Raw genomic sequence first — 19001 nt, 5'->3', positions numbered from 1 at the left:
AAATATTTTTTTCATCAGAATCTTCCGGAAACATATCGACGGGTTTCTTTAAAATATCATAAACTGCCTTATGATCCCTCTCCTCTAAACTTGCAATAATTGTAAACAAGCTGTTTATAAACTGTTCCAAAGGACTATTTTTGGTTATAACTGATTTTAATTTACCGTTAATAGATTCCAGGCGGATATTTGTGTTATGTAAAAAATTGTTTTTTTTTCCTAAATTTCACTCATCCTTGGTATCATGCCAGTTTTTCATGAAATACTCATACACTGTTCGAGGTACCCTATCTTCTAGTCCTTTCAAATATTTTTGTAATCATCGTCTGTCTTAGCATAGACTAATTTTTGAATTAGTTCTAAACTAAGTGTACGCTCTTAGTTCCCACCGCTCTTGAAATTCCTTCCACCATGATTACATGCTTAAATAAGTTGATAATAGATTAAAGAGCTTTCTATCGGCCTCTTAATTTTACTGCTTGCAATATTACGTGCATCTCTTTCCAAAGCGTGGTAAATGTACTTTCTCCAAGTTCCGAGAAGGCTTTTTTGCATCGGCAAATGAGGAAAATGTATCGCCAACTTTTAACATCATTGACATACCAATATTTAACCTAACTAAAAGTACCAATATTTATAAAACGAACGGACTCCCAATAATGACACTTACCTAAGTCATTCAAGTTTTCCCAATTCAAACTTATTATTCCCACAATAATTAACAATTAGGTACAAATATAACGCTTGTAACTATATACTGAGACGGGCACTATAATAAAATAAGATAAGAGAATCGTCAACTCGTGAATTAATTCACCACGTGTATAATATATGCTGAACTGCAAGTGAAAGCGAACTGCAGCCGAAGAAAATGCCGTCAAACGCATCATACGAATGACGTCATATCTGTTAACGGCATTATAGTGTAAGACCGTTTGACGACAGTTTAAGTACAGCGTATTTTTAATAATGTATTCTGTATCTGAGACCTTCCTACTTTCTGTTTTCTTTAGTAGATGTCGCTGTTTGCGTCCTCAGTGGCGATTTCAATTTATCCTTGGAATTTCCCATAAATAGGTAATTTGGTTTTGGATTGATTCAGAGGCGGGAAGCATCTGTACTGATGAAGGTTATACCAGAAACAGCGGCTGTCTGCAGATTATGCCTTCTTGCCTCTGAATCGAAATAAAACATAAATTGCCTTTAATTCAATTTAATTAACAATTCCTATATATTTGTGCACTGTATTTGGACACTACGGATATTTATAGTAGGTAAGCCGTTTAACTTATTTGTTCACGGAGATTTTTCATTTCTTGTGATTTTAGAAACATTTATTACTTTGTGATATGTATGAAAAATTAGTACTTTTAATATTTTTTCTAGGGAATACAATCAAAATAAATTTATATAAAAATAAAGGACTTTTATTTACAAGGTACATAAATTATTTAGATATTAGCCTTCGTAGTATTCATATGAATAGTTCTCACAAAATAGACAGATGTCAGAGAAAAAAAAAACATTGTATCTAAAATAGTTCCTATATTACAATACAATTTAATCTTCATAATTAGTACAATTTACAATATATTTAATGATCCCTTCAGGGTATTTGTTATTGGCTATGGTGAAAGGAAATTTATCCATACCGTTGCAGGCAGCTCCAACGTTGCCTTTTTTATCAACCACCACTATACCTCCGAAGAACGTTCTGTATTTCTCAGCTATTCTTGCTATCGCTATGATAGCAGCTTTGCTGGGAGATGCGCCGTCCCTTAGTTTTTCAACTGCTAGAAAACTAAAACGGTAGATACAGATTTAGTTATACATTTTAGTACTATCATACCAAAACCAGTGGCGGATCTAAGGGGAGGGAAAAAGGGAAAATTTTCCCACAAGGTTCAAAATTAAAGAAAAAAATTGTTCAAACATAAAAATATATTAGCTGACAAGAAACTTAAACCACAGACAGACGAATCCAACCCAATAAACACGCTAGTTAGGAAAATTAACGGAACTGAATGCATGTAAGTTATTATTTATGTATTTTATGTAGTTTGGGTTTATCTTTTTTATGTCTTTTGGTTGGTGTTTCAATGGAAGTTCCCCCTAAGGCAAATTTCTAGATCCGCCACTGACCAAAACGGTTTTCAAATACAGTTTTGTAAATTTTGATACTAACATAATCAAAAAAGAAAACCTCATGACTCATGGTTTAGAGAGGAAGTGAAGAAAAGAAGAAAGCTTTTTTACAATATAGAACAAAACAGACGCAACAGGCATAGTACGACTATAAACGAATTAGAAACGAAATGAATACTTTAGTCAGGCAAATAAAAACGGAACACTGGCAGAACTTCTCAAAACAAATGGAACACGACGAACTTATAAAATCGAAACACATTCAGAAGGAAACATGGATAGAGTACTTTCGATCTCCATTTGCTAAACGATAATGAACTGATAATAAACATGACGATAATGAACCCCAACTGGAAGAACAAAGCAAGGAACAGAATAGAATGGCGGAAAATCCTAGAACAAGCCAGGACCCAAAAAGGGTTGTCAAGCTACTGATGATGATGATAATGACGTGACCAGACATCTCGTAACGCGACAATTCGTAACCGGACAAGTGGTAACGGACAACTCGTAACGGCGACAGTTCGTAACAGCGACACTTCGTAACGGCGACAGTTCGTAACTATACAAATTCGTAACCTCAAAATTAAATTATTCTGTTTATTTTTGTTAACGTGAAAACTATTATTACAGTTATAATTGAAATTATGTTTATCAATTTAACGAATCAGTACCGGGATAAACATGTTTAACACATTTTATATTTCGTGTTTCAGAATATATTAAAAGTCTTTAAACACAAACAAATATTTAAATACATACAAACTTTTAACAATATTTTTAAAAGTTCCTCTTATTGTTCCTTAAATTTGCATATACCTATTTAGACAGAGGAAAAACATTTTGTAAAGGAAAGGTTATAATTATCTGTTATTATAATAAATCTTGTGATTGGTTACAGTGTTGTATTCAATCAACGGTTATAGTTGATAAGAGGGATGTATTTTAATACCTTAATACTTGGTTTAAATTCTTTTAATATATTCTGAAACACGCATTATGAAATGCCTTAAAAATGTTTATCCAAATACTGATTCGTTAAATTGATAAACATAATTTCATTTATAACTGTAATAACTGTTATTTTCCACGTTAACAAATATAAACAGAATCAGAATAATTTAATTTGGACGTTACGAATTTGTATAGTTACCAACTGTCGCCGTTACGAATTGTCCGTTACCATCTGTCCGGTTACGAATTGTCGCGTTACGAGATGTCATGGAACCGATAATGAACCCCCAGTAGTTGAAGTGACGACAAACGATGAAATAAACATTGAGGGATGGGAGGTAAAGAAAGCGTTAAGGAAATTAAAAACAGAAAATCGCCAGGAGAGGACAGGATCTGGAACAAGGAACAAGGTTTTAGGTCGGAAAAATAATACCCCGGCGCTATTTATAATAAGGTAAGTTCAAGAGAAGTCACTGGAATATAATAGACCGGCATATTTATGTTTCATGGACCTTAAAAAGACATTTGACAGGGTCAAATTAAAAGAAGTTATCCATTTATTGTACGCAAGAGAGGTACCTACTCTTCCTAGATGAAATAATAAAAAAAGTACTAACTAAAAAAGGACACCAATTGGAAAAAAAAAACAACTTAAAATAATCTCAAAGTGGACATGATTTGCAACGTAATTTAATATAACCACAAGGAAACATAACATGTTAATTTCCCCACAAAAGACAAAATGCATGGTTATATTCTTTTTCTCATGAGCATCTTTCAGTGCGTCACAGTTTTTCGATTTCTTTCTAACGCATTAAATTGTATGTGACAGAAAAAAGGCACGTCTGTGATTACAGACATTTATAACATTTATTCTAGTTGTCGATAGATGGCGCTATAATCGAAAAAAATTATTTACGAATTATATAATATATCTACGAATATAATCTGTACAATTTATAAGACCATGCAAATCAAAGAAAATACCATTTTATAAATGCAATAAACACAACTGATTTGTTTTTATGTCAAATTGCAAATAAAATGTGACAACTGTCAGATTTAACTAAAGTGTCATGTTCGACAGTGTTTCCCAACGTGGGGCCCACGCCCCACAGGGGGGCAATTTGGTTGTTAGGGGGGGGCAATTGGAATATTAACCGTTTCGCTTCGGGTTAAGCAAAGCTAGATTTCGATAAAGAACATTATAGTCTTTATTTACTGCTCATACTTGAACTAATAACGTGTTCTTGAGGCTATTTATGAAATTTCTTTATTCATCGTTAAAACTCGAAAAATTCATGCTATAGGAGAGAATTTAATAAAACCGTCAATATGAGCATTTCTTAAAAGGTTCTTGAAAAAGATGGCAAACATGTAAATGCTATGCCACTCATTAACAATACACTCAGCAGAAGAATAGATGAAATGGGTGAAGATATTGAAAAACAACTTGCTGAAAAGCTGAAAACAAGAAATCTCTCAGTGGAAATGGATGAATCAACTTTGAGAGGCAGTGAAGCAGTGTTGATAACTTACATTTTGGGCTGCTGATGGTGCTCCTAATGCGATGGGCAAGAAAAATAGCTGATTAAAATTGATGAAAAAGACGCGAATCCAGAAATGATCCTTGTGCATTATGTTATTAATAGAGAAAACTTGGTAGCTAAAAACATCTCGCCTGTTCTAAATGAAGTACTACATTCCTTAATAAATTGTGTTACAATTATATTAAATCTAATGCCAAATGTGAGCGTCTCTTCAAGATATTTTGTGAAGAACAAAATGAAGACCACGTCACAGCATAATAAACGAAACCAGCAAGGACACTCCCAGATATGCCGCCTTTGAAGTTGAAAAGTACAGAGTCGCCATTTTTCGCGTAGTACACCTCAGTGGTGATGTGATGTGTTCGTTCATCAGTGTTGCCGATGCCACTATATATGAAATTACATTAAGCCAAAATTATGTTAAAATTTTTGATCTTGGTAGTTTCTAAGGGTAATAAAAATACATTAAGAAAAAATTTATTTTATTCAACTTGTTAATTCAAAAATACTTGTAACAAAATTATATGTATGTAATATATTATACTATAATAAAACTGGAACGCTTTCAAATAAAATTTCCTCATCCTCATCTTGTGAAAATGAAGACTTTATGTGATTAAAATAATTTAACATTTTTTGTAATAGTCCTGTCGCCAGGGGGGGTACAACGGCCTCGTTAATTCAGATGGACTTACCCAAGTTTTTTTTATGTATTTTGACCCGTAGAACACGAATTTTTTGGGTAACAGTTGATCCGGATGTCGATAAGATTGTTATAGACCAAGAACTTGAGGAATCAAATAACAGCGATTTTTGGCAAAACAAAACAATATTTTGTATTTTTTGGGTCATTTTAAGCAAAAAATATTTCTACAAGTTTTTTAGTAGGATGCACAGTTTTCGAGATAAACGCGGTTGAACTTTCAAAAAATCGAAAAACTGCAATTTTTAAACCCGAATAACTTTTGATTAAAAAATAAAATAGCAATTCTGCTTAGCGCCTTTGAAAGTTCAAGTCAAATTATGTCGGTTTTGATTATTTGCATTGCTAAAAATTTATTGTGTTATTGTTAAACAAAGCTACAAACAACTAGTGCGTGAGTGATGTTTCTATGATTTCTCATTTAAAATCGAACGAGTAGGTAGAATAGGTACTAGTGCAATCAAGACTATTTCTACGTTACATGCGTTAAAACACATGTAAAAGCACGGGAAACCCTACGTGTTTATAGCTTTGTTAAACAATAAAAAAATAAATTTTTACCAATGGAAATAATCAAAACCGATATAATTTGACTTAAACTTTTAAATGCGGTAAGCAGACTTGCTATTTTATTTTTTAATCAAAAGTTATTCGGGTTCAAAAATTGCAATTTTTCGATTTTTTTAAAGTTCAACCGCGTTTATCTCGAAAACTGTGCATCCTACGAAAAAACTTGTAGAAATATTTTTTACTTAAAATGGCCCAAAAAATACAAAATAGTGTTTTGTTTTGCCAAAAATCGCTGTTATTTGATTCCTCAAGTTCTTGGTCTATAACAATCTTATCGACATCCGGATCAACTGTTACCCAAAAAATTCGTGTTCTACGGGTCAAAATACATAAAAAAAACTTGAGTAAGTCCATCTGAATTAACGAGGCCGTTGTACCCCCCCTGGCGACAGGACTATAAGGAGTAACATTCTTTTACTCCTTCACTTTTGCTAACACTAATTTAATATTTGCTCACAGATAGCATTCAAACGTCGACAGACAACGATACCTAAGAAAACGTGATTTTTTTTTATTTCTGCATTGCTTCAGTATATCAGTTATTGCACTAAATTTATTACCCGTAAGAGATTATTTTTGAATATTTTCTGGAATTTCTGCAAGAGATAAACAATCGCCATTCATCGTCAATATTTTGTGTTATGTCCCAATTATTAACATAATTCCCACAGGCATACGTATAAAATTATGTTAAAAAATATTTATTATCAGAATGTCATAAAAGTTAAGTAAATCTGATAATTATGTACAAATCGGCAACACTGTCGATTTTCTACACTGTCTGGTACTACGCGAAAAATGGCCAACGATCTGCGCAGTAATAGTGCGCGAACTTTTCCCGCCTTCTAGTGTGTCATTGCTGTTGCGTTTTCTATGCTGTGACCACGTCCACGTGAGACTTTTACTTCATAATGAAGTAAGATGGCAATCCGAAGGAAACTGCTTGAAAATATTTATGGAACTATTGATACCATTAGTGATTTTTAAGCGACAAACCTGAAATGAAGTATCTGTTAACAATCGATGGTAAAGCATTTGTGAGTAATTTAGCTGAAATCTTTGAAAAACTAAATATTATATTAAACAGTGTTTTTAATAAACTAAAATATAGAAAAATCTTTATTAAAATTATTTGGAATTTCAACATGAGTTTTTCATTACATGTTTTGAAAATTTACTTACTGTATTTCGTAAACAGATTCTTAGTGATTTTTTCCTATTAAATTTTATGTACGTTGTTACATAGAGGAGCATACGAATTTTAGAAAGGCTAAGGTGGGGCATGGCACAAAAAAGGTTGGGAAATACGGTAGTTAGAATAAATGTTATAAATGTGTATTATCACGGACTTACCTTTTTTCTGTTATTTGTGACGCACTGAAAAATGCCCATGAGAAAAAGCATAACAGCAAATATACTAGGATGTAAATTAGAGCTGGAGGGTCAGATAATAGAACAGGTTATTAGTTTAAATATCTAGGCATCACACTATCTAGCTACGGAAAGGTCGACATAGAAATGGAAGATCAAGTGAATACGGCAAACAGAGCCGCGGGTTGCCTGAATGAAACAATGTAGAGAAATAAAGATATCGTAAAAGAAAAGAAAGGCAGAATTTACAAAACAGTCGTTAGATCAATAATGAAATACGCGGCAGAAACACGACTTGACACAGAGAGGACAAAAAAGAATGCTAGAAACAGCAGAGCAAAGCACTATGAAACAGAGCTAGAAGTACAGATATACGACGGAAATGCAAGGTGGAGAACATTAATAACTGGGTAACAAACAAAATAATAGAATGGAACGACCACATAAGACGCATGACAACGAATAGAGTCGTAAGGACGGCGAGAGACGGTTCCCCAATACGAAGACGATCAGTGGGAAGACCACGAAAACGTTGGAACGACAACTTACTGGAGGCACATTGAAAAAACAGGCAGGGGCATGTGTACACAAAAAGAAGAAGAATAAGATACAGTCAATAAGATCAAATAATTAAAACTAACAAATTGAAGAGTCTCAGATGCAGAATCCACCAATTTAATAAAAATTAAAATGGTAAATAGTGATTTAAACCTGAGACTTTTCGCGTCGAAGTTCTTACTGGTACATCCTTAATCTGCGACTTTTTCAATTAATAAGACAGCAGACGACGAATATAGAAAAAGAAATGGAAACGATCACATTCCGCCTTCATTCGTCTAGGAAAAGGACAGCAGAGAAACTTTCAGTACTGAAACCGAGTAAAGGAAATAAAATAATAAATTATGGTTTTGCTTGTTTTCGATTCAGAGGGTTGCACACCCGCTAGACAGGCTGTTTCTACCATTTCAGGCGTCCTCAGTAGCTTTTGTTAGCGTGCACACCTCTGAATCGAAAACTAGCTCCACCATCATTTTAAAGGGAATCTGAAAAATCATTCAAATTTCCCATTAGACGCGATACAACGACATCTCATAACAAATTTGAATTAAAACTAAATTTATAGTAGGTACAGTTACGGTAAAAAAAGGAAGAATGGACTAACTATATAAAAGAGCTCTTCCTGGATACGAGGCCACCACTTAACACCACAAAGTACACGAATACTGGTCCTAGCATTTTAAAAGCGGAAGTAGAGAAAGCCATCAAACAGAGCAAAAATGGGAAATCTCAAGGCCCTGACCAAGTACCATCAGACTGGCTCAAACTTCTGGATGACGACAATGTCTCACAACTAACAAATATTTATAACCATATATACGAGACTGGAATGATGCCACAGATATGGTTAGAGTCTACATTTATTCCACTCCCAAAAAAACCTAATACATCATCATGTAAAGACTTTAGACTAATTAGTCTCATGAGCCACTCTCTCAAGCTACTTCTTAAGATAATTCTTAATAGAATTAAGCAGAAATGTGAAGAGACAATGGGAAACAAACAATTCGGTTTCAGAGAAGGATTGGGAACAAGGGAAGCTTTGTTCTCAATGTTAACATTACTTCAACGATCATGGGAAGTACAGAAACCAATTTACGTCTGCTTTATAGATTTTGAGAAGGCGTTTGATAGAGTTCAACATGATAGGTTGTTTCAATATCTAGAAATGATTGGAATAGATGATAAAGATCTGAGACTTTTACAACATCTATATTGGAATCAAGAAGCTTCTATTCTGGTAGACGGCAAAGAAACAGACAAAATTTGCATTCAAAGAGGTGTCAGACAGGGTTGTGTGTTATCCCCAACTTTGTTTAACGTATACTCAGAAATAATTTTTAATGAAGTCTTGGAAGGACAATGTGGAGTTCGAATCGGGGGTGAAACTATTAACAACATCAGATATGCAGACGACACCGCGATCATGGCTGAAAACATCGAAGATCTTCAATTCCTTATAGATCGAGTCACTAGAGAATGCTCCAATAACGGACTTAACATAAATGCAACAAAGACAAAGTTACTTGTGGTTAGTAAACAAGACGTCGGCCCTATGCAACTAATTGTCAGTGATGAATCAATAACAAAAGTTAACCATTTGAAATACCTAGGATGTTGGATAAACGAGACACTAAATCCGGATGAAGAAATTAAAACTCGTATAGAAATTGCAAGAGGAGCATTTATGAAACTTAGATCTATTCTGAGCAACTCTCAGCTGAACTTACAACTAAGAATCAAGTTCCTAAAATGTTATGTGTATCCTGTATTACTATATGGATGTGAAACCTGGATCATGAAGGTTAACATGATGAACAAATTAGAAGCCTTTGAGATGTGGTCATATCGTAGAATGCTCAGAATATCTTGGGTTCAACGCATTTCTAACAGAGAAGTCTTAAACAGAGTAGGTCAAGGCGAAGGTGACTTAATGAAGATGATAAAAAAGAGAAAACTTGAATATCTGGGGCATATAATGAGAGGTAGCAGATACAGGATGCTGCAGTTAATACTCAATGGAAAGATCGACGGAAAAAGCGGAATTGGTCGAAAGAAATATTCATGGCTCCGAAACCTTCGTCAATGGACTGGCTTATCGGCAGATCAATTGTTACATGCCGCACAAGATCGAGAACGATATCGGCAAATTGTTATGGAAGCTACCCACGCCTAAAAATTTGGCACGGTACTTAAAGAAGAAGACAGTTACGGTCATTGAATAGTTTACAGGCTTACGAATCTAGGAACCGATTTTTTAAATTTTTACCTCGTTTAAACGCACCTTTTACGTCAAAGTGCGACGTTACCAGTGGTGTACCTAGAATAGGTTGATTAAAATTTAAAAATCAAAATAATATAAATACATATTTTACAAAATTGAACAAAATGGAAAGTATAGAAAGAAGTTTTTTTGAATAAAATAGATTATGGGCTTAATAACGAAAACAAGGAAGTCTGGTTTTAAAATACCCATTTTATTTTAAATCTATTTTATATTAAATAATGATAAATAATAGACAATAATTAATATTTGGTGGAAGCCCCATTATTGTCAATACAACTTTGCAGTTTGCTGTTCATAGACAGCACCAATCCCCTCATGTTATAGTAACCAAGCTCTTCCCATGCCTGCTCAATTGCTTCCCAAAATTCAGTTCTATTCCGTGGTCTAAGGTTTCTTTAATTTAGTTTATTTGTTAACCATGTCGACACACTTTCGATGGGGTTAAAGTCTGCACCCCTGGAAGGGCACGAAAGAACATTAACATGAGTTTCTTCCAGCCATTCTCGAATAATTATACTCGTATGCACTGGGAAATTGTCATGTTGGAAGATGAAGTCGTTGTTAGGGAATCTCTGGATCACCGATCGCAACATTGTGTTCTCCAGAATATGTTTGTCATGTAATCCTGTTAAATTTTCTTCGATATAATAACAAACACCCAGGTTTTCAGCACTTCACTTAGCCATCCCCATAAGTTGACTGAGAATTCTCCACTATTTCATAAATGATGCGTATATTGTTTATCGTACCTATGATTTCTCGGCATATAAACTCTTACTCGACCATTGCTATATGACTGAAATACTTTTTCATCAGAAAATGCAACCCTAGACCAAAAGTTCAATTCACTGTTTATAAATTTATTACAAAATGCAACTCGTCTCCTCTTGTAATCCTCAGTCAAAAAGGTTTTCTTGCAGCTGCACAATTTATCAATCCACTTGCTTTAATGCCCGGAAACGCAGTTTCTTCTCTAGCTTTTTGAGCTGTGGCAAAAGGAAATTGTCTCAAAAATAATCTACTAACATCTCATCCTGTTGATCTGTGGAGACCTTCTGCCCTTTGGAACTACCCAACCGTGCTATAGAGTGAAAATTATCCCATCTTTGTTTGATTTTCCATATGCTTATATGGCTCACGTTCAAATCTGCAACAACTTGCCTTAGTAGCAAATCTTCTTCGAGTTTGGCAATTGCTCTTGCTTTTTGCGCATGATTAAAATGCATTCTAACCATTTTGGAGGAGTCTGATCCTGGGGTGAGAGCACGCCAAATAGAATTCTATTTTGCTGACGTCACAAAATCGAATTTCACAATGGGAGAATCGACGGTTGCTAGGCAACGTGACGTCACTAAAATAGAATTCTATTTGGCGTGCTCCCGCACCTGGGGTGAGAGCACGCCAAATAGAATTCTATTTTGCTGACGTCACAAAATCTAATTTCACAATGGAAGAATCGACGGTTGCTAGGCAACGTGACGTCACTAAAATAGAATTCTATTTGGCGTGCTCTCACCCCAGGGCCCAGAGCACGCCAAATAGAATTCTATTTTGCTGACGCCACAAAATAGAATATCATAATGGGAGAATCGACGGTCGCTAGACAACGTCACGTCATTAAAATAGAATTCTATTTAGCGTGCTCCCACAGCTGATCTCGTTTTATTTATTTTTCAACACTCAATTTTGTCAAGCAAACTTGTAAATTTTTGACAAGCATTTACTTTTTGAATTTTTTTTGACTTTGACATTTATCAAATCGTACGACACTGCAATTTTACAGAATTACAATATAAAAATTAAGGTGTAAACTATTCAGTGATCGTAACTGTACCTATATAAAAGCTAGTATAACTCACCTAGGTAGAAATCTCATCATAATGTCACCATCACCAGTTGCTACAGCAGCTCCAACTGCGCTATCAGCATAGGCTCCAGCACCAGGTATCGGGGAATCACCAACTCTCCTAAAAATTTATCCTATATACATAATATAGAAATTTAAAGGCGAACTTGATAATGAAGAGACAAATTTTTAGTATGTCTAAATACCCCTTATATCTATAAATGTGTAAAAATATTTGGCTTCTCAGAACAATTTCTAATTTTAAAGTACATACCCAGGTATTTTAAATTTAGCTCCATTGGTGGAAGTACCTGCCACTATACGACCTTTTCCAGTCATTACTATCATTCCAATTGTATCATGATTTGTAGAGTCATATACACTAGGTATTTCTTTAAAAATTTGATTTTCGAAATCACTTTCTATGGGTGTATAAGGTCCACAAGATGTTTTAGAATCAGGTGAGACATTCTATAAAAACAGAAAATTCAAATAAAATTCTAAATGTAAAAGCTTTCTAGAGGATTTTTCCACCTACTAGTTGATGCAGTTAAATTAACTAAAATCCACAATTATTGGATTTAATATATTTTACATAAATTGGTATATGCTGCTAACTTGCTTCATTATTCGATTATTTAAATATTTATTATACCAGGGCCGAAATTTTTGAAAATGGTAAGAGGTGAAAAAAGAATAATAACAGGATGGAACTCATTATAAAGTGAAGACAATATAATAACAATTAAGAGAAAAATTAGATCTGAGGTCGGTCAGGGAAAGGAGGTGATTTTTAAGTAGTCTAGGCGCCAGAGGGGTCACCGTGTCCTTTTCAATTCTGATGGACAAACTCAACGGTTTCTTATGGATTTTTGGCTGGTGATTACGAATTTCGAGGGTGGATTTCGATCTGAGTGGTCAAAAAATTGTTATAAACAATTTAATTGTTTATAAATTGTTTTAAGGGCTCTGGCTCATAAATTAAAAGAGATAAAAAATAATGTTTCAAATAAAATTTCTTCGTTAATAAAAAACGAAGAAAAAACGTTTACTAAACTTAAATCCAACAATTAGAACTAAAGATATTGTAAAATTAGTGCACAATGCAAATTGCAAAATAAGTATTTTTCGAAGCTTTATCGATCGGCTTCTACGCATGCAAATGAGCCTTGGAAGGTCTCATTTTAAAGCTTAATTAATAGGCTTCCAAACAAAGTTTGTCAAATTATCTTCATTTGTTTTAAAATTATACCCGTTTGAAGTTATAATTTTCTTAAAAAAATTATAGATTAATTTGTTTATAAGGGTTTCAAGTAAATTTGAGATGTAAACATTTATTCTTTAACTAATAATAATGATAGAAGAACTCAAAAGGAATAATTTGAGCTTAAGAAAATGCTACGCATGCAAATGAGCCAATTTGTGATATCCATATAAAAATGGATCGAGTTATTTTGCAGCATCATCATTGCATATAAAACGAGCATTTATGTTGTGGCGGCATACACACAATTGACGTGCCTTGATGATGCTGCAAAAGAACTAGATCCACTTTATATGGATACTATCCCCTATCCACTGGATATCTATATGATATAGATTATATCTATATCATATAGATAATTAGACTCTGAAGCCCCAGAAAGTTTTAGTTTTACTGCGAACAAGAACAGACTTAGTACCACCATGTAACTGTAAAAATTGCTCTAAGACCTTATGCAGATGTAAAAAAAACTGAGATTCCCGGTATATCTCGATTCAGATGCATGTAACAAAAAGTTTGTAAAAATAGTATTAATAAATAATATCAACTTACTTTTTAGTTATATTTCTGAAATATTAGTTTTTAATGTTTTTTTTTCTCATTTAGTACAAAAAATAGAAGACAAAGTAAATAGAATGAAAGGTGATACGAGGTTACAGTATGATGATTTAATTATAAGAATTATATGATAAAATTTTATTAGGATCTTCAAAACTGAAAAATGAAGATAACGTATATATACATAGAAATTATAATTTGCATCGAGAAGTTAGCGTGTGAACCTTTACGCGGTGAGCCGATCTTGCGCCTCAAAGCGCACTATTAAAATATCGATATCTTGGCCAAAAATACACTTACAAACATTTTTGTAAGCTCAAAATGTTCCTTTTGAGCTTTTCTATCATTATTGTTAATTAAAGTATAAATGTTTATAGCCTAAATTTGCTTTTAACCCTTATAAACAAATTAATATACAATTTTTTTAATAAAATTATTACTTCAAATGGGTATACCTTTAAAACAAATGAAGATCAAGTAATTTAACAAACTCTGTTTGGAAGCCTATTAATGAAGCTTTAAAATGAGACCTTCTAAGGCTCATTCATTTGCATGCGTAGAAGCCGAGTTACGATCGATAAAGCTTCGAAAAATACTTATTTTGCAATTTGCATTGTGCACTAATTTTACAATATCTTGAGTTCTAATTGTTGAATTTAAGTTTAGTAAACGTTTTTTTCTTCGTCTTTCATTAACGAACAAATTTTATTTGAAACATTTTTTTTATCTCTTTTAGTTTATGAGCCAGAGCCTTATAAACAATTAAATTGTTTATATCAATTTTTTGACCACTCGGATCGAAATCCACCCTCGAAATTCGTAATCAGCAGCCAAAAATCCATAAGAAACCGTTGAGTTTGTCCATCAGAATTGAAAATGACACGGTGACCTCTATTTGGCGCCTAGACTAAAGGGTAAAACACGAGTTTTCGCGATTTCCGGAAAATTATAAGTTCCTAAAGAAAAAAGTTAAATGGCAAAGTTGTAGGTATACTGTATACTCTGGTTTTGATTTCCACTTCCGAAATCGTCCTCAAAATACAAATTAAAGGTAACAAACCTAATACTAAAAGGTAACCAATGGGCAAAAAAGTAATCTTTGTGTTACGAAACAGCATACAACTAAATTGTATTCATTGTTTAGGTACATACTTGATTAATATTACAAACCTTCCAAAAATTAGGTTGGCACTTTTCTTGCTTCCAGCTTTCCCATTGATTCAACGAATAGTTTGTCGCTAGCGATTCTTCTTCAAAACCCAGATTCTTGGAAAAACTAGTAGCTAAACTTCCCACTAAGAGGGAATGTTCGGTGTTTTCCAGAACATATTTAGCGACAAATATTGCGTTTTTAATTCTTCGCAGACCTCCTACTGCTCCCATATTGATGGTATCCCTGAAAGAGATTTAGATCGCTCGTTTTACAAATTAAAAAATAAAGAATTTTTCATAATTGTTAATATGAGAACAACAAAAATTGTGTGCTTCCCAAGTAGTAGGGGAGATATGCCTGAGACGGCATACGTTTTTTTAAATGTTTTGTAATCGATAATCGATAGAGTTAGACATGTAATAAAAATCAAAGTCAGTGCTAGGAACATTTACATAAATATAACATTATTTTTTAACAAGGTACATATTATAGTTTTTTTCTGAAAAAATAAATTGTAAAGTATTACATGTGCCATCTCACCCACATACATGTGGGTAAGATGGCATACCCTTGAAATAAAGGCACTAATCTCGACTCATAAGTCACAAATAATTTTTTTTGTAGTCTTGGGTACACCGGCACATTCGGAATATGACCACTTACCACAAATTTGGCAAGGTTAGTCATTTGGCACATCTTAGTCAGGTTTTTCGAGAACGAGATAATGAAAAGAGGCCATTACAAAAAATACAAGCAGCATCTCCTCGTCACTTGTCTCAACATCGACGGAATCGATTTTGTCGGTTCGAATTCCTCTTAAAACGACCCATAGCGGTAACTACAAACTTCAATCATATAACAAAATTAATGCAGTGTAAAAACGCATAAGGGTGAGATGGCATACCTATGCCATCTAATCCACCTGCTTACTATGCCATCTCAGGCAACATTGCATTCATACCGTTTTTTTAACCTAATTTTTCTTAAGCACATTTTTAAGATATAAATCGATACTGGCGTGATAGGCATAAGGTAAAAGAACATCACAAAATTTAAAAACTTAACTCAGGTATAAAGACTCGCGAATTATAATGTGATACAAAAAAAGTCAATACATATTTTGTCCTACTTAATTAACATTCCGAAGGCTACTGCTGTCAAAATAAAACTAACATGCATAAGTTCAACAATGTTGACACATTTTAACTTGAGGAACTGAAAACTGTCACACTAGGCACCAAATTTGGAATAGTTTACGAAAAACGCATGACATGCCATCTCAGCCAGTATGCCGTCTCAAGCATACTTCCCCTATACTCTATTTTAAAACCAAAACTAATTTATTGCTGAATAGTCCATTGAAATGTTACATTTAGGGTTGCATTTTTTAGGGGAGGCAATTTATGTTTTTAATGTGTAGGGGGGTCATTAGAAGCTTAAGTCCAAGTTTGTGGGGTCGCCACCCTTGTCCCCCGGTCGCCATCTTGGAAAAAGGGGTGCAAAGGGTTTTCGCGCTTTACCTATCTCGTAAACTAGCAACATCATCATTATCTTTGCCTTATCCCTATGCGGAGTCGGCTTCCCTAATTGCATTTCTCCATACAATTCTATCTTGAGTCATATCAATATTAATCCCCTTTACCAACATGTCCTGCCTAATCGTCTCCCCCCACGTCTTCTTTGGTCTTCCTCTCCTACTACTTCCAGAAATCTGCACTTCAGCAATTTTTCGTATTGGGTGATTAGCGTCTCGACGTTGAACATGACCAAACGATCTCAACCTATACTCTCTCATTTTGGCATCAATTGGTGCCACACCTAGTCTTCCCCTAATATACTCATTTTTAATTTTATCCTTCTTTGTCACTCCACTCATCCATCTAAGCATTCTCATTTCCGCCACATGCATTCGTTGTTCCTCTTTCTTTTTCACTGCCCAACATTCAGTTCCGTACATCATAGCCGGTCTTATGGCTGTTTTATAGAATTTTCCCTTCAACTTCATTGGAATTTTCCTGTCACACAGCACACCACTCGCTTCCTTCCACTTCATCCATCCAGCCCCAATTCTACTGCATGCATCTCCATATATTTCTCCATTACTCTGTAATACCGATCCCAGGTACTTAAAACTGTTGCTTTTTACAATCAGTTCACCATCCAAAGATACCATGTTATTTGTAGTAACTCCATTTTTAAATGAACTTTGCAAATACTCTGTCTTTGTTCTACTCATGTTATTTGTAGTAACTCCATCTTTAAATGAACTTTGCAAATACTCTGTCTTTGTTCTACTAAGTTTTAAACCTTTTTCCTCCAGAGCTTGTCTCCACTGTTCCAGTTTTTGTTCTAAGTCTCTTTCACTATTTGCTACTAACACGACATCATCAGCATACATTAAGCACCATGGAATGTTACCCTGTAGTTTCGTTGTTATCTGGTCCAAAACTAATGAGAATAAATACGGACTAAGCACCGAGACCTGGTGCAATCCTACTTTCACATGAAATTTATCAGTCTCTCTTACACCTGTCCTAACACTAGTCGTTACTCCCTCATAATATCCCTCACAATCTTTACATATTCACCAGGGACTCCTTTCTTCTTGAGTGCCCACCACAGAATCTCTCGAGGAACTCTATCATATGCTTTCTCAAGATCAATGAATACCATATGAGCGTTTGTTTCTTTACTCCTGTATTTTTCCATCAACTGTCTTATAATGAAAATTGCATCTGTTGTTGATCTGCCCTGCATAAAGCCAAACTGATTCTCGGATATTTCGGTCTCTTCACGTATCCGTCTATCAATTACTCTTTCCCATATTTTCATGGTGTGGCTAAGCAGTTTTATAGCCCTGTAGTTTGTACATTGTTGTATATCTCCCTTGTTTTTGTAGACAGGTACTAGTATACTGCTTCTCCATTCGTCTGGCATTTGTCCAACTTCCATAATTCTATTAAATAAACCTGCTAGCCACCTTGTTCCTGTCTCTCCCAATGCTCTCCATCAGTGGCGGCTCGTGATTTTTACAATAGGGGAGGCTATACCTAACTGTAAAATATCTAGACAAATTTGCACTAGCAAAAAAATGCGCCAAAAAATGTAATTTAAGGCCCCATCTTTTGACCATTTTTTATTTACATTTCATAATATCATCCTAATTCATAATTTCATGATATCATCATTTTAAAAATAGTTAGTCTAATAGGTCAGGATCCCGCGTATGAAAAAAAAGTTGATTAATAGCAAGCTGAAAATTTGTTAATAGCTTAAGGGTGTCTAGTCGGATAAACTTTGATATATGGGAACACTGTAACAGGGGCAGTTTTAATTGTGGAACAGGTTAAAAATTTGGAACGGTCAGAACACGAAAATGGCACATTTATTTTGTCCGACAGAACATACATAAACTCTCCGAACAGAGATTAAACTCTCATGCAAAAATCAGACTGCTATTTATCACCTGTCATAATTCCTGTCATTTGACATATTCTACATGTTCCACTCATTAAAACGCCAATTTGGTGATAAATAGCAGTCTGATTTTTGCACGAGAGTTTAATCTCTGTTCGGAGAGTTTAAGTCTGTTCTGTCGGACAAAATACATGTGCCGTTTTCGTGGTCTGACCGTTCCAAATTTTTAACCTGTTCCACAGTTTAAACTTCCCCCGTTCCAGTGTTCCCATATATTAATGTTTGTCCGACTAGACATCCTTAAGCTAATAACAAATTTTCAGCTTGCTATTAATCAACTTTTTTTTCATACGCGGGATCCAGACCTATAATAGTAAAAGTTTAATACCAAAGTTTGTGTCGTTTATTTGTTAACAATTCCATCTATTTGTAGTAAATAGATACTATGCATATCAAAATAAATACAGATTTGAAGTCTTGCAGTCCATACATAATGAAGCTTCAAATTTTTAAGATACTCAACTGAATTTTTTTAATTCTAAACGCGGCCTACTGCGAATTCAAAAACACGATAAATTACCGATATTTTGCTTTGAGTTAGAGATATCGGAAAAAGTTATTTGAG

General features: G+C 34.2%; 1 protein-coding gene across 2 annotated transcripts in view; it reads right to left on the bottom strand.

The window, feature by feature from the left end:
* Positions 1 to 1525: 1525 nt before the first annotated feature.
* LOC114334496 (N(4)-(Beta-N-acetylglucosaminyl)-L-asparaginase) overlaps positions 1526 to 19001 on the bottom strand; it is a 39721-nt gene continuing 22245 nt past the window's right edge. For both annotated transcript variants that reach the window (XM_050650032.1, XM_050650033.1), the window contains exons 4-7: positions 14977 to 15202; positions 12259 to 12455; positions 11998 to 12105; positions 1526 to 1801 (exon numbers count right to left, since the gene is read on the bottom strand). In XM_050650032.1, the coding sequence (XP_050505989.1) occupies positions 1561 to 1801; positions 11998 to 12105; positions 12259 to 12455; positions 14977 to 15202 (772 nt within the window). In that variant the 3' untranslated portion in view covers positions 1526 to 1560. The remainder of the gene's footprint in view (positions 1802 to 11997; positions 12106 to 12258; positions 12456 to 14976; positions 15203 to 19001) is intronic.

This window comes from Diabrotica virgifera, chromosome 5 (genome assembly GCF_917563875.1).
Source record: "Diabrotica virgifera virgifera chromosome 5, PGI_DIABVI_V3a".
NCBI classification, from domain to species: domain Eukaryota; kingdom Metazoa; phylum Arthropoda; class Insecta; order Coleoptera; family Chrysomelidae; genus Diabrotica; species Diabrotica virgifera.
This window is presented reverse-complemented; position numbering and strand designations above follow the sequence as displayed.